Consider the following 15,819-nt stretch of genomic DNA (forward strand, 5'->3'; position numbering starts at 1 on the left):
AGGGGGGCTCCGTGTTCCCTGTTCAGGAAACTCGCCTGAGCTCAGAGAATGGCTGGCAGGGGGCGGGCAGGGAGGGTGCCAGGCCTTAAAATAGGTCTTGTCAAATGATCAGCATTAGAACACGCCTCTCCTCCCTGGGCCACGAATCAGGCTAGAACTGAGTGGTCCGGACAGACCCCGTCCCCCGTCAGTCCCTGCACACCGGATCCCCAAACCATGCTGGTCAGTTTCCCCTCCCTCCACCCCCTCAGTCAGTTTATCTTCCTGGTTCCCATGTCCGGGTCAGGTCCCTGGGAGTGGTGGGAACCAGACTCCGGAGACCTCGCTTCTCACTCGAAATCAATTCCACAAAAATTAGCGGGCTGGTAAAACCCTCTGTGTGCACCACGCCTCAGCCAGAGCCCCCAGCCAGCCTGGGAATAGCCCACGCTGGGGCCGGATCCTCCCATGAGTGTTTTATAACCCTGGAGCACCCAGGCTGCAAGGGTGTAAATGGTGGGTCTGCGCGTGCTGCAATCAGCTGGCCTGGCTAATCACACAGAGACTTGAGAGCAGCACAAGGAGGGGGACATGGACCTGGCTGTGTGCACAGCTTGCTAGACCCCAACCAAACTGGTTTCACCCTAGGGCCCGTGGATGGAACCAGCCAGGGACGGACACTCAAGATTCTGCCAGTGAAGCCTGTCAGAGAACACCTGACGGGTCACTGGCCCCGGGACTCCCTGCGAGGCCGGTGGGGGGACGGGAGAGCAGTGGGCAATGCCCAGAAAGCCCAGGCAGCAGCAGTGGGATTCAGACACGGGCTCTGGACTCACCAGTGGGTCCAGGAATCCCTGAAGCAGCCACAGGGCCGGCTGCAGCTGGCGCTCCTCCCAAACCCCCAGACCTCTTGCCTTGTCCGGACTTGGCCTGGTGGGGTCACACTGGAACTTCGGGCTGTATGGGCCACTGCATGGGCCAGGAGAAACCTTTCCTCCCAGTGCCACCCAGTGTGGGCTCTGCTTGCTTAACCCTTCCCTCCCAGTGCCACCCAGTGTGGGCTCTGCTTCCTTAACCCTTCCCTCCCAGTGCCACCCAGTGCCAGTGCCCGGCCCTGCCTGCTTAACTCTTCCCTCCCAGTGCCACCCAGTGTGGGCTCTGCTTGCTTAACACTTCCCTCCCAGTGCCAATGCCCAGCCCTGCCTGCTTAACCCTTCCCTCCCAGTGCCACCCAGTGCCAGTGCCCGGCCCTACCTGCTTAACCCTTCCCTCCCAGTGCCAGTGCCCGGCCCTGCCTCCTTAACCCTTCCCTCCCAGTGCCAGTGCCCGGCCCTGCCTGCTTAACCCTTCCCTCCCAGTGCCAGTGCCCGGCCCTGCCTGCTTAACCCTTCCCTCCCAGCATCCCTACAATAACTCTGCTCATTGCACCCTGTTAGGGCTCAGGGATTGGCCACACTCTTTACAGAAGGGCCGCGTGTGTCCCTCTCCCGCAGGAAGTGGCAGGAGCCTCCAGGCCATGCAGTGCCCAGGGCCCCCATTCCACCTTCTCCTGCTGCTCTGAGTTGGACTGGCTCCAGCCGGGAAGGTTAGCGGAGCCCTGGCGCCGACACTGTCACAAGGCTGCAGCTAGTTATGAGTCAGCCGGACGCAGGACCTTCGGCCAGCCTGGGGACCTGCCCAGGCCCCACCCTCCACATCCTTCCCGCTGCATAGCTTGGGGACAGCGCTGCCCACGGCCTTTCTTAGCCCCCCCATATTATCCTCGTTACCGTTGGGGTGGAGGACTCCCAGAGGCGCCCAATGGCTGCCTGCCCTCAAGCCTATGAGAGGGGCTAAATGCCCAGTGCACCCCATGTCTAACCCCCCACATCATAGGAGAGGGGCTAGACCCCCCAGTGCACCCCATATCTAGCCCCCCCACATCATAGGAGAGGGGCTAGATCCCCCAAGTGCACCCCATATCTAACCCCCCGATCCTCTGAGAGGGGCTAGACCCCCTCAGTGCACCCCATATCTAACCCCCCGATCCTCTGAGAGGGGCTAGACCCCCTCAGTGCACCCCATATCTAGCCCCCCCACATCATAGGAGAGGGGCTAGACCCCCTCAGTGCACCCCATATCTAGCCCCCCACATCATAGGAGAGGGGCTAGACCTCCCCAGTGCACCCCATGTCTAACCCCCCCGCACATCATACGCGAGGGGCTTGCTGCCCAAGTGAGCCCCATAGCGCGGGGTCTCTGACCCTGCCCGCTGCAGGGGAGTTGTTCTCTCTTTTCCTGTTCCCCCATCCTTCCTAGACTGGTGGGGCTCTCCACTGCGCCGGGGGGGTTAAGCTGGGGGGAGGGTCACACCTACCCTGCTGGAGCCCGGCACCCGGGTGCTGTCCCGCCGCACCAGCACCCTCAGCAGCATCTCCACTGTCTTCCTTGGCTTCATAGCAGTGGGTGCGGCACTGGGCTGGCCAGGGACGCTGAGCGCCAGAGCTCCGGCCTAGCCGGAGAGTGTGCCTGTCCGCACCAATGCTGCCAGTCCAGGGGGGCACCGGAGGGTGTGGTGGGCGCCACCCGTCCCAGCCACAGGGAATCAGTGTCAGCAGCCCATGCAGCCAGCTTCCCGGCAGCCCAGTCCAGTCTGAGCCAGGGGGGCAGGGTTCATGGGATAGGATGTGGGTCTGGAAACAATGAGCCAGAGGCCGGCCCAGAAGCTGAGATCAGGACGAAGGGACGAACTGGTGTTTCCTGACTCACAATAGCAGCTTCCCGTCGTGCTGAGGTCACAGAGAAGGCCATGGCCTTCGGGATCCACCCGCCAGACACGTGTGGCACAGAGACCCACACACCTTGAAGCACGTCATGGGCAAGGCCGGGCAGGCTGGGGTCAGATGCATGCCATGGGCCAGGGAGGAATGAGCACCAGCGCGCTTGTGACACCCATGACACTGACAGCTCCTTCCCAGAGGAGGACCGGAAATTCCTGGGGCCCTGGCTCCAGGTTTAGCTCCAGCAGCACAAGGGGCTCAGTGTCAGACCCAGGGGCTCCACAACCCCCCACCAGCCAGCAGCAGGCAGGTCCCATAGACGAGCCTCCAGCCCTGCCCGGAGTAATGGGCTCAGGCGCGGTAGGACAGTATCACCTGCCCATGTGGAACCCTCCTCACGCACCCATCCCCAGAGGCCCCCACACCCACGCACTGCTCACCCCAGCCCGCCTCCCCTCCAGAGACCCCTCTCACTCCCGCTCACGGCAAAAGCACCAGGGCTGGCCACGTTCTCCCTCCCCACACACAGCAAAGGCCCATTCCTACCCCCGCTTAGGATTGCCAGCAGGACAGCTCTGCTTCCCCCACCCCACTGGCCCCTACTCCTCCCCCCCCTTGCGCCGCTCCCTGGAAGGACACACCCGTGGGTGGCTCGTGGTCCTGCGCCTGCCTGAGCTAACAGGACAGGGCCCCAGCCCCCCGCTGTCGCCAGCTCCTCAGCCTTGGGGGGGCACTCGAGGGGGCCTGCATGAGTGGGGGCCTCCACTTCCTAGCCCTTCTGCAGCTCCTAAGCAAGCATTCCTCCCTTCCCCTCCAGTCACCATGGCTCCAAGCTGGGTGGGTCTCTGGCACAGTGGGAAGCAGGTGAGTTTGGGCCAACAGCACCCATGTGTAGGGGGACTGTTAGCCCCTTACTAAAAGTCTGCAGGAGTTTTTGGTTCGCCAGCCCCGGTATCAAAAGGGGAAGGGGCCAGGAGACTGACAGACTCCAGAGACAATGGAAAGCAGCCAACACTCCAGCTCGGCCTGATCGACAGGTTGGACAGGCCAGTGAGGAAGGGGAGAGGCCAGGCCCCGTCCTCCCTGTGAGCTGGGATTGTTCTGGGTCTCTCCGAGCAGGGAGAGAGCTGAGAGACAGCTAAGAGCAGTGCAAGCTGTGTGGAGAAGTCCTGCAGCGACAGAGCCAAGGAGTGCAAGCTGTGCTGAGGGGCAGTCCTGCAGCGACAGAGCCAAGGAGTGCAAGCTGTGCCGAGGGGCAGTCCTGCAGCGACAGAGCCAAGGAGTGCAAGCTGTGCCGAGGGGCAGTCCTGCAGCGACAGAGCCAGGCACACACAGCCCCAGGAGTGCAAGCTGTGCTGAGGGGCAGTCCTGCAGTGACAGAGCCAGGCACACACGGCCCAAGGAGTGCAAGCTGTGCTGAGGGACAGTCCTGCAGCGACAGAGCCAGGCACACACAGCCCCAGGAGTGCAAGCTGTGCTCAGGGGCAGTCCTGCAGGGACAGAGCCAGACACACACAGCCCAAGGAGTGCAAGCTGTGCTGAGGGGCAGTCCTGCAGCGACAGAGCCAGGCACACACAGCCCCAGGAGTGCAAGCTGTGCCGAGGGGCAGTCCTGCAGCGACAGAGCCAGGCACACACAGCCCAAGGAGTGCAAGCTGTGCCGAGGGGCAGTCCTGCAGCGACAGAGCCAGGCACACACAGCCCAAGGAGTGCAAGCTGTGCCGAGGGGCAGTCCTGCAGCGACAGAGCCAGACACACACAGCCCAAGGAGTGCAAGCTGTGCTGAGGGGCAGTCCTGCAGCGACAGAGCCAGGCACACACAGCCCAAGGAGTGCAAGCTGTGCTCAGGGGCAGTCCTGCAGCGACAGAGCCAGGCACACACAGCCCAAGGAGTGCAAGCTGTGCTGAGGGGCAGTCCTGCAGCGACAGAGCCAGGCACACACAGCCCAAGGAGTGCAAGCTGTGCTCAGGGGCAGTCCTGCAGCGACAGAGCCAGACACACACAGCCCAAGGAGTGCAAGCTGTGCTCAGGGGCAGTCCTGCAGCGACAGAGCCAGGCACACACAGCCCAAGGAGTGCAAGCTGTGCTGAGGGGCAGTCCTGCAGCGACAGAGCCAGGCACACACAGCCCAAGGAGTGCAAGCTGTGCTCAGGGGCAGTCCTGCAGCGACAGAGCCAGACACACACAGCCCAAGGAGTGCAAGCTGTGCTCAGGGGCAGTCCTGCAGCGACAGAGCCAGGCACACACAGCCCAAGGAGTGCAAGCTGTGCTGAGGGGCAGTCCTGCAGCAACAGAGCCAGGCACACACAGCCCAAGGAGTGCAAGCTGTGCTGAGGGGCAGTCCTGCAGGGACAGAGCCAGACACACACAGCCCAAGGAGTGCAAGCTGTGCTGAGGGGCAGTCCTGCAGTGACAGAGCCAGGCACACACAGCCCAAGGGGTGCAAGCTGTGCTGAGGGGCAGTCCTGCAGGGACAGAGCCAGACACACACAGCCCCAGGAGTGCAAGCTGTGCCGAGGGGCAGTCCTGCAGTGACAGAGCCAGACACACACGGCCCAAGGAGTGCAAGCTGTGCTGAGGGGAAGTACTGCAGTGACAGAGCCAGGCACACACAGCCCAAGGAGTGCAAGCTGTGCCGAGGGGCAGTCCTGCAGGGACAGAGCCAGACACACACAGCCCAAGGAGTGCAAGCTGTGCCGAGGGGCAGTCCTGCAGCGACAGAGCCAGGCACACACAGCCCAAGGAGTGCAAGCTGTGCCGAGGGGCAGTCCTGCAGTGACAGAGCCAGGCACACACAGCTCAAGGAGTGCAAGCTGTGCTGAGGGGCAGTCCTGCAGGGACAGAGCCAGACATACACAGCCCAAGGAGTGCAAGCTGTGCCGAGGGGCAGTCCTGCAGCGACAGAGCCAGGCACACACAGCCCAAGGAGTGCAAGCTGTGCCGAGGGGCAGTCCTGCAGTGACAGAGCCAGGCACACACAGCCCAAGGAGCGCAAACCCTGTGTTGAGCAGCAGACTGGCAGTGCTGAGAGAGCCAAAAGGGACAGAGAAGCAACGCAAGGAGCTGGAGACTGGCAAAGCAGCACAGCCTATAGCTGGGTGTGGTGAGAAGCTGGGACCAGCAAAGTGGGGGGAGAGGCTCTGGGCAGGGAGATCTCACCAGCCAAGAGGCCCAGCAGGCCAGACTGGGAGAGGGGTCTGGTCACTTAGAGCTTGAGGCTGTGTGGTCACTGCCAGAGCAAGTGTGTCCAGCCTGCAGCCCCCCTGCAGCACATCCAGGGTCTCTAAGGGGCCTATAAGGAAGAGACTGTGGCCTGTCCTGACACTCTGCAGGCTGCTGTTTTGATGTCCCCGTGCTGCAGAGCAGGGCTGTGTGTTCTCATTGAACCATTCTCATTTTTTCTTATTCTTTTGTTTTTAATCAGTTGATGTTTAATAAATTGTATTTGCTTTGAACCTTATGAAATGATCACTGGGCCAAGAAGGCCTGCAGTGTGAGGAGAGCACCTCGGAGTGGGGACACCCTAACTCCTGCCCCTAGTGACTACAAGGTCGGGGATTAAGCCCCAGGAAACCTGGGCCCAGCCTTGTTTGGGTTTCAAGGACTCTGCTACTCAGGAGAGTGGAGGGGGAGCCCTCAGGATCAGGGGAGCCGTGGGGTAAAGGAAGTGGGAACCGGGACTCAGATCCTTTCGCTGGTCCATTTCACCGGGGTGGTATAGAAGCCAGGAAAGTTCCCCACAATAGCGGGACCATTCCCCTGCTTACACATGGGTGCTAGGCGCTGTACAGACATGGAGCAAGCCCGGTTCCGCCTCCCAGTGCTGAGTCCACATGGTCTGAAGCACAGGCCAAGCAGCTGGTGGGAGGGGGCAGATCACAGCAAAGAGGCGGCAGGGGGCACAGGAAGGGGGGCTCCTTCCTGGGTAACCTGGGTGATCTTAGGGCAAACTGCCTGACCGGGAAGAGCCCCTCCAAGGGGAACTGTCTCCCCACGAGCCCTCCAGGGCACAATTCTGCCTCCTTGGCTCCCCAGAGATAGGCCCCACTGCTCTCTGCCTTCCTGCTCGTCCTCCTGCTCCCAGCCTGACACCTCTGCTGTGTCTCCTCTCTTGGCCAGGGCTGCAGGCCCCTGGGAGGGTGCCAAGGGCGTCTTGTGACTTTAATTCACCAGCACCTGGTCAATTCCCGCTGCATTGCCTGGCAGCCCTGGCCCTGGGTTAAGGGCACTGCAGGAAAGTGGCGCTCTTGTGCGGGCTCAGTGCTCCCAGTTCTCCGAGCACCAGGGGTCAGCCCTCTGCTGCCCCTCCCCTGGAGAATCCCCTGCCTGTTCCCTGCACAGGGCTCCGACCAGGACCCTCTTGAACCGTGCCTGCCCATGCTGGAGATCTGGGGGCAGGCCTGGGGCTCAGCACAGCTGGGTTCTTGGTCCCGTTCTGCCTCTCCCGCTGTCACAGCCCCTTTCCATGCCTCAGTCCCTCCCCCCATCTAGCCTGTGAGCTTTCTAGGGACCCATTCTCCACCAGGGGCCCTCATAATCTGGTGCCTGGGCCACACTAGGGGAAGGGGTACAACACCCTGCCGGGGGTTATGCCGTAACCTGTCTGCTGAAGAGCCAGGACTAGAACCCAGGAGCTCTGTCTGCCAATTTGCTGCTGTGTCAAACTGGTTAGATCCAAGCAGCCTGAATGTCTCCCGCCCTCTCACCATGGTACCAGCCCAGCACAAGTCACTTTGTTCCTGCCTTGGGCACAGAGCCTAGATGCCAGGGGGAACAGGGGAGCAGCCCCACGATTTGGGAGGTGTCCAGAGCAGCTGTCCAGAACACCCCACTACCCTTGTGTCTGCACAGCCGCAGTGGCATTACCAGGAAAGGAGCTTTCTGGGCTGAAGGGGCTTTCCACTTGCCATCTTCCCCTGAAGCCTGCAGGAGGGAGGCCGGGGGCGGTTTTAACAGGGACCCCAGTAGTGTCATCTCACCCATCCAGCCTGGCTTCCAGGCCCTGCAAGGGCATGGACAGGACCTGCTTCCAACCCAGCGAAGCAGCTGCCCCTTTAAGATGAGGCGTGGGCATCTCCTCTCCACCAGAGCCCAGCGTGGTTTTCGTGTTTCCAGACCTGGAAAACGGTTCTCGTTGCCGGCTTAGCCATGCTGGGAACAGCTGTAGGGGGAGTGATGCAGCCCTGGGCTGGTGGGGCAGGAAAGCTGCCGTCCAGTGTAGCAAAAGGAGGCCAGGAGTGAGATCTGGCAGCTCTTGATACCACATAAAATCCATCACTCTGGGATCCACCTAGCCCAGGGTCCTGCCTTCCGACAGCTGCCAGGGCTAGATGCTTCAGCGGGAATGAACAGAACAGGCAGCTTGGCCCATCCTGGGAACAAGAGATGTCTGGGACCAAATGCCTCCCTGGTGTAACAGCGGCATTGCATGTGCTTGGGCCAGCAGTAATTTGGGCCTGTTCCTGTTTAGGATTAGCAGACAGATTAGGCTGCGCTGATAACATCAACACAGAGGAGGGCAGGTTGGAGAGAGAGCAGAAGTGGCCATAAACCCCTATGCTGCTGTTGGCAGAGTTCAACCGCTGAACGACGCAGCCTTTTAATAAAACAAGCTCACTTCTCCTTGGTCTAGATTATGATCTCAGCTAGACTGGTGTCAGTCTGAAGGCACTCCATTCACATTGCTTTGCATTTACACTGGGAATAACAACAATCAGAATCTGAGAAAGAAAGAAAGAAAGAAAGAAAGAAAGAAAGAAAGAAAGAAAGAAAGAAAGAAAGAAAGAAAGAAAGAAAGAAAGAAAGAAAGAAAAAGTGACAATCTCTTGACAAATCAGGGAGCCGTTTCTCCCCCAGGAATACCAGAACCCTGAGATCGTGCGTTGATATGAAAAGACCGGCTGCTCGCATGGACCATCCCCTCCTCTCACAGCAGAGAGGGCCAGGGGCTTTCCCCCAGCCTGCTCACCCAGAGAATGTCTGCCCTTGGCTGTGGGGTGTGGCATGACGGGGGGGGGGGGGAGGCAGCTGGCATGTGACGGACAGGAAAGCAGATCCAATCATACAGTGGTCCTGTCTGGCCTTAACCCTATGTCCCATTCCCAGGACCCCACCCGGCAGCCCAGACAACCATCCTGCCCACCCTGTTGCCCCTTGACAGGCCTGCCAGCTGCCCAGCTGGACCAGGGCTCTCCCGGTCCCTACCTTCATGCTGATCTTGCCGCCCAGTGGCTGGCTTGGGCATAGCCGGCCCCCCTTGGCCAGACAAAGTGGGGTCTCCGTTTTGTTCCAGCTGCCCCGGCAAGGATCTGGCTGAGGGGAAATTCCTGGGCCTCTGGGTCAGAGAGAGTCTCCCAAATGCAGCCCTGGCTTCCCTAACTGGGAGCAGCAGGGAAAACACACCCTCTCCTCCCTCCCTCAGCCCCTTTTCCCAGCCCCTTTCCCACCCTCCTGGCAGGCCGGCCGAGCGTGCTGGCTTCCTGCCATAGAAATGAAATCATCTAAAGGGGGGATTGGTCTCGGACACAGGAGCATGGAGTGTTAATACAGCAGCTCAGCCTGCGATCCCCTCACAGCCATCTCAGGACCTCCCCTGCAAGGCCACTTGAAATCCCTGGCAAGCCAAAGCCCCCGGAGTGGAAGGGGGCTGGCCGTGGAGCAGGGGCAAGAGGGCGTCATAGCCCTGGGAGGGGACCTTTCATTCCATCTCTGGTCCAACAGGGTGGCAGGGACTCCATACCTCCCATGGCCCAAGGACGTGCCCAGCTAGGAGACAGTATGGCAGTGACAGACTGAAGGGGCCATAGAACAAATTTAGGCCCGCCCTCTTTTACTCACTGTTACCTGTACTGTGGAGCAGGTACAGGCCCTAAAGCTGAGCTGAGGGCCAGGCCTTACATAAACAGCCCACCATCCAAATGGGAGGGGAGGGGAAACTGAGGCACAGAGCAGGGAGGGGATTTGCTCAAAGTTATTGACAGAGCCTAAAAGAGAACCCAGGTGTCCCAGCGCAGGGTTCTGCCCACTAGGCCACACTGCTGTTTGGTCGAATTAATCCAGCTGCTTTGTGCTGCCTCAAGCTGATAGTCTAGCTGTGCCCATGCTCTGCTCTGCAGAGACTCCACCTCATCCCCAGGCCCCGCCTGACTCTGAGCTGCTCTCCCAGGCAAAGGTGAGAGCCGGGCTTGGAAGGAACTTGCTGGCTTCCTTTGACCTCCACGGCTTGGCACCTGTGGGCCCCGGCTCAGCCAAGAGAGATGGGAAGCATGAGGGGAGGGGGCAGCCGAGACTGCTCCACGCTCACCAGGGCATGGCCAGACGTGCTACCCCATTGCTCCTTGGCTTTGTGGCCCACATAGCCGCATCTCTATGGGGCTAATACAGCACATCACACCTCCAAGGTGGACTGGCTGGGGAGAGGAGGTCTGGCCCCTCCTTCAGCGGGCAGGATGCCCCAGTCCAGGTCCAAAGGGGGCGCATTCTCTGCTGTGATCTGTCCTGGGTCACGCGGCACCAGCTCGTGAGCAGGCACCAAACTGCACAGAGCAAGCCGCAGCTGGCAAAGGGGCGGGGGTGTAAGTATGACCCTTTGGCTTATTGGTGCCTCCCATCAGGGTCCCAGCCCCCACAGCACCAGGGGGTGTCCCAGCCCATGCCCTGAAGCGCGGCCAGGCTACATACCTGCCTGTCTAACCAGGGACTGGTGCCTGGGAGAGGGAGCAAAACAAGCCCTACCCTGGATCCAGCAAAGGGTGAACGAGCCGCATTCGCCCGCCAGCTGGGCAAATGGCACGGCTTGCTACTGAGGAGTGGGCTTTTGTGATTAGAGCCGGGGGCACGAATCAGGATGCCCTGGCTCTGGGAGGAGAGTGCGGCCTAGTGGTTGGAGCAGGGGGGGTGAGAGTCAGGTTCGAGGGTGGGAGCGGGGGTCCAGTGACTAGAACAGGAGGAGGATGCTGGAAGCTCAGGTTTCAGTAGCTCTGCAAAGGCCTCACTATGCAACCTTGGCTGGGCCCTTGCCCCTCCGCCCCGCCCCACTAGGCTGGGTGAAGCTTTGGATCTCAGTGGTGGGAGCCAGAGGCTGCCTACCTGCGATGCTGAGATGTGTGCAGAGCAGGGCAGACAGCGTGGGGTAGTGGGCAGAGCTCTGCCACGGGCCCCACAGCACCACCTGGGACAAGGCCCTGCCTAGCTGTGGCCTCACACAGGGGCTGGGCTGGTCTGTGTTGGCCTGCTGGCAAATCGGGGATTTTTGAACATTGATTATCTTGGCAACGGCTCCCTTGGGAATCTAGAAGGGGAACTATCAGAGAAGAGGAAACCTGGGGGCGGGGTTGGCTTCTGATCCCAGCCTAGCCAGCAATTAGCCCTGCCTTGGCCAGCCCCCTCCCTGAGCAGGGCCTGGCTGAGCCAGCTGCATCCGGTGTCCTGGCCACTGTCACTCCATCACGCCAGGCTCTCTGTCAGGGCAGTGCTCCTGCTCTAGGCGGCTATCAGAGCTGGCGCGGGGCCAGCCTTTGTGTGGTGGCTGCTGGGATGCAGGCCTAGATCCAGCTTCTCCAGGGCCTGGCGGGGGAGAGGGGGGTAGAACTGTGCCCAGAAGGCTGCACGGCCCGAGAGCAGAGCTTGGGATCCTGGGATGGAGGCTGCTTAGGAGGGGTTCTTCCCCGTCCTCTCTACATCACTGTTCCCTTTACTTCTTTCCAAGCATGGACAAAATAAATGTTGTGCTGTGCACTGAGGCATGGGTGGATGTGCACCACCAGTAGACACACAGGCTGCCAGCTGTGGGCACGCTGCTAATCATTGGGTGCCCGCCCAAGTGCTCAGCTTACAGGGAGCACTGGTCTCCATTCATGGTGCAGACAAAGGTCCATGCCTGGGGCACTGACCCCTGGCAGCACAGTGCCCTGAGTCTGCTCTGCGGGAGGGGGCACATGATGAGATGAGTTTGCTGGGGATGGGCATGGGCACAGGCTGAGGACCCCCTCTCCTCTCTGCAGCTGGAACGACTCTGCCCTCCCTTGGGACTAGACTCTGCCCTTTGTGCCAGGTGGGCACATGGGTGGACAAGGGGTCCTGGAAAGAAAGGAGGGTTCGCGGTGCCACAACCTGCCCCAAGACCCTTAGCGAAGGGGGCTGGCCAGGCTCACCCATGCCAGTACTCACAAGAGCTGCAGCCTGCCCCAGAGGCTGGGCTAATATGATGCCCCTGATCTGCCTGCTGATTCCTTGCTGCCTACCCCCCTCTCCCAGGGCTCTATTGACAGATTTTTGGAAAAGTGGCGTATGTTAATTGCTGAACTCTTGGAAAATCTCTCTTCCTTCCTCCGTGCCTCAGTTTCACCCTCGCTGCATGGGGTAGCTTGTGAAGATAAAATTCATTCATCATTGTAAAATGCCCAGATGCCATGGTGATGGGCCCATGGCTTGCACCTAGCCAGCTAGTCTTACCCTATGGCTGCTGCACCACCCATGAGATCTAGCTCCTGGTAGCTCCCACCTCATGCCCCCACCTGACAGCTAAACATACACCCTCCAGCTGCTCCTGAAATCCATCTGTAGACTGGGGATTAGCCCCAGTTCAGACACTGGCCAGTAGCCACCATGGGCATGCAGTATGGGCCAATGGTTGGACACTAACCACCAACTCAGGAACCCTATCGGCCATTTCCTATTCTGCCACAGACTTCTTGTGTGCCCTTGGGCAAGACACTTAGCCTGGCCATGCTCCAGTTTCCCCCACTGTGCATTGAGGTTAATTGCCCTGCTCTGCCTCACCTCACTGCATCACAGCCTGCCGAGGGCTCTCTAAGGTGTATGGTGTTGCAGACCCTGATGCAGCCCAAGCCATGGCTTGCCCTGGTGCAGCTAGCTCCGTGCAGCTGGTGAGATCAGTTGTGCGCTGTATGGGCTCCGGGCTGCTGATGGCTCTGTCCCAAGTACAGGGTCTTTGAAATTCCCCTGCAAACTTCCCCTTCTATAGAAGGGTGCTTCTGCAAAGCCATTCCCAGCTCAGTGCATCATCCTGCTCCCTGGGCATCCAAGCCACTGCTTCTACCTTCCCCCAGTCCACACACTTTCCTTTTGGCTCCTGGCCAAGGGAGAACGAGCTACCAGAAGAGATTTGCTCTGCAGTAGCTCCTCTGAGGCCCTAGAGAAATGGCCAGGAACCCACAGACACAGTCCCTGCCCCACAGACACAGTCCCTGCCCCACAGACTCGCAGTAGCAAAGGGGAAGCCTCTGCAAGTGACTTGACTAACGTCACCAGCAGGATCAGTGGCAGATCTGGATCAGAGCCTGCCATCCCCAAGCAATGGAACCAGAGCCTCACACCCAGGACCAAAGAGAGCGGCTGGAGAGCAGGCTTGTTTTGCCCTCCTGCTGCCATTTCTGCCCTCTCTAAAACCCCAGGCAGCAGTTGCTTCTATTGGCTTAGAAGAGACAAAATGACACATTGTTGCGACTCATGTTCCACCCAGCAGCTGTCCTCAGGCTAGGGCCAGGTTCAGATTTTCTCAGGGAGCTCCTGTCTATAGACACACGGCTCCGTGAGCTGTTTGCAGTCGTAACAAAGAAAACGATCCCTAGCTATTTGCATAATGCTCAGTGGAGATCATGACCTCCTGGCCCACGAGACAGAGCTTACCCCCAAAGAGTTTACAAGCCACGCAGCCAGAGAGAGGGGAGGGGAAACAGAGAAGCAACTGATCTGGGGCAAAGCTTGGAGGAGAACTCAGGGGGTTTTGACCCAATGTAAATGCTCTAGCAAACACATCACACACCTCCTTTTTCTAGACCATGCTGCTTTGCTGTCATCTCTGGGGGTGGGGGGCAGTTCTGGCCTGTGCATTGCATCATCTGGTCCCACCAAATTCCAGTAGCTTCATGCCAGCAAAGTAGATTCCCAGTAGCTACTTGCTCTGCCTGGGAGTCCCCAAATCCCTCCATGCTCCTTCTCCTAACCCCCTCCATCAGCAGAAACCCTCACACACTGCCCCCCCAATCATGGATTAGACATCTGTGCGGGTCCCTGACCAGCTCTCACCCACTCCACTCCCCTGGCTCCAGCCAAATACACATACACAAAATCCCTCAAATCAGGTTTTAACCTCAAAAAATGTAAAGAACGTCCTTGGAATCAGAAGGCGCCAAGAAGGCCAGTGAAAGAGGCTGGGAGAAAGGAAGAGCTCCCAGCCTGGGGCGGGATTAAAATATGCAGCAGAGGAACACAAACTCTGGGCAGGCCCCTTCTCTGGAGAACATGCAAACAGCACAGAAAGGGGCTTTATTTTCCCAGCTGGAAAAGTCCCCAGCTCAGCAACGCTCACCTCCCTGGTGCAGCTTGGCACTTAAACCCATCATGCCAGGTGAAATGGGGAGCCCTGACACAGCTGCCTCTTCACTCCATGGCATGGTCTATGGGGGGGGCTCAAACCCCTTTGGCAGCCTGGGAGACTGCAGGAAAGCGTGGTCCTCTCCTCTATGAACACCCTTCGCACTTCGCCTGTGGAACTCACCGCCTCATGATGTGGCTTAGGGTTAAACAAGGGATTGGCTGTTTGCAGGGGGACCATGTGCCATTCTGTTTGGTGTTTGTTATTAGAAGGGGTGAAAATCCGGGGATTTAATTCAGCGTACGTACCAATCGCGGGGGGGGGGGGGGGAGAAGGTATCAGGAAGTCTCTTCCCTAATGCAATCGTTATTGCATAATTGTCCATATTAGGAAGTGACACTCCTGCTGGCTGGGCCTGCTCTACTCCATTAGGATAATTTTCATGTACCCTTTTGTCGGGGAGGGTTCTGAGCTGGGACCCCCACCATGCAGATGAGGGGCCAGGTGCTGCAAGGAGAACTGACTTGCATTGGAATTGAAGGCCAATCCAGGAAGTTCCCAGCTCCTGTTTCCCCTCTTTAACTCTCTAGACCATGTCGCCTTTTGCAAAACAACAGATCCTTCCCAGGCAGCAAAACCGCCCACAGCCTCATACATGTCTGCCCCCCAATCCCGCAGTGCTTCCTCCCTCCTGCAGCTGATTGTCACATGATCTGATCAGCCCTGCTCCCCTCCCCTCCCCTCACTTCTCCAGGCTGCGCAGATTTCGGTAACACACCTTAGTCAGTTGCATTCTTGTTCTGCTGCCTTTGCTCTGCCAGGGAGACTGACAGCAGACGTGTCCCCAGCATTCGGAGCCAGTACCCCAGCCCATGAGGTCCCTGCGGCTCCCTCCGGCTTTTCCTCTACGCTGCTGTTTTTTCCCTCTGGCTCTTTGAAACTGCCTTGAAAACTCCACCTCCTGTCCTGCTCCCCCCCCCCCCCCCCCGCTCTGTCTCACACAGTCTCTTAATAATATTCGCTCCATGCCAAAGCAAAGTTAGCTAGTGCCAGCGTGAGCTGCAATCTCACACTGTTAGGGGCTGTAAACAGATGGAGATAGGAGACCTCCGAGGTGCAGCCAGGGGCTGCTGGGGAAGGAGTCATAACCTTTGGGGCTAATAACAGGGATGGCAGAGGTGGGGGTAGATTTAAAGGGTGAAGGGGACTTACTTAGAGTGCATGAGGCCAAGCAGTGGAAGAAGATAATTGGAAACATATTCCTGCTCTGAAACCCCTCCCGAGCAAATAGATCCATGTGTTGTGGATACAGGTCTGTGTGTGTGTGTCTATTTCCTTCCAGACTTCCGGCTCAGGGTCTACAAGCCCCCAGATAGCCCCCCTCAGCTCGGCTCGCAGGAGGAATGACTTTGCTTTCCCTCGTATCCAGGCCAGCCACATGGCAAGGAATCAGATCAGATAAGGAGAGAAATGGCGAACCCAGGCTGCTGAGGTACCTGCCTCACCCCTGTGCCACCAAACAAGCTGTGCAGACATGGGTGGAGGTCCAAGAGAGCCAGCCAGAGGGGACTAGCAGCAGCTCCCTGGCTTAGTGCCCTACCCCACAAGGTCATAAGTGTGGGTAGGAGCCTCTGCCATCCACGTGTTGCATTAACTGATGGTGATGCCACAGGCTGATGGAGCTTTCCATCTGCAGAGCCCTTCAGTGGGGGTGGCAGAGGGGACGGGGCTCGTCTGAGGCC

At 59.2% G+C, this 15,819-nt stretch overlaps 1 protein-coding gene across 8 annotated transcripts in view; it reads right to left on the reverse strand.

The window, feature by feature from the left end:
• Positions 1-15,011, reverse strand: part of TNS2 (tensin 2) — a 53,021-nt gene extending 38,010 nt beyond the window's left edge. For 4 of the 8 annotated variants that reach the window (XM_075915905.1, XM_075915901.1, XM_075915899.1 and 1 more), the window contains exon 1: positions 14,856-15,010. In XM_075915905.1, coding sequence (XP_075772020.1) covers positions 14,856-14,951 — 96 coding nt within the window. In that variant the 5' untranslated portion in view covers positions 14,952-15,010. Of the gene's footprint in view, positions 1-2,335; positions 2,615-8,943; positions 9,108-14,855 lie in introns of those variants that run through there. The other 4 variants (XR_012899151.1, XM_075915906.1, XM_075915903.1 and 1 more) reach the window with 3 other exon arrangements.
• Between the last annotated feature and the right edge of the window lie 808 nt (positions 15,012-15,819).

This window comes from Pelodiscus sinensis, unplaced genomic scaffold, assembly GCF_049634645.1.
Source record: "Pelodiscus sinensis isolate JC-2024 unplaced genomic scaffold, ASM4963464v1 ctg94, whole genome shotgun sequence".
NCBI classification, from domain to species: Eukaryota; Metazoa; Chordata; order Testudines; family Trionychidae; genus Pelodiscus; species Pelodiscus sinensis.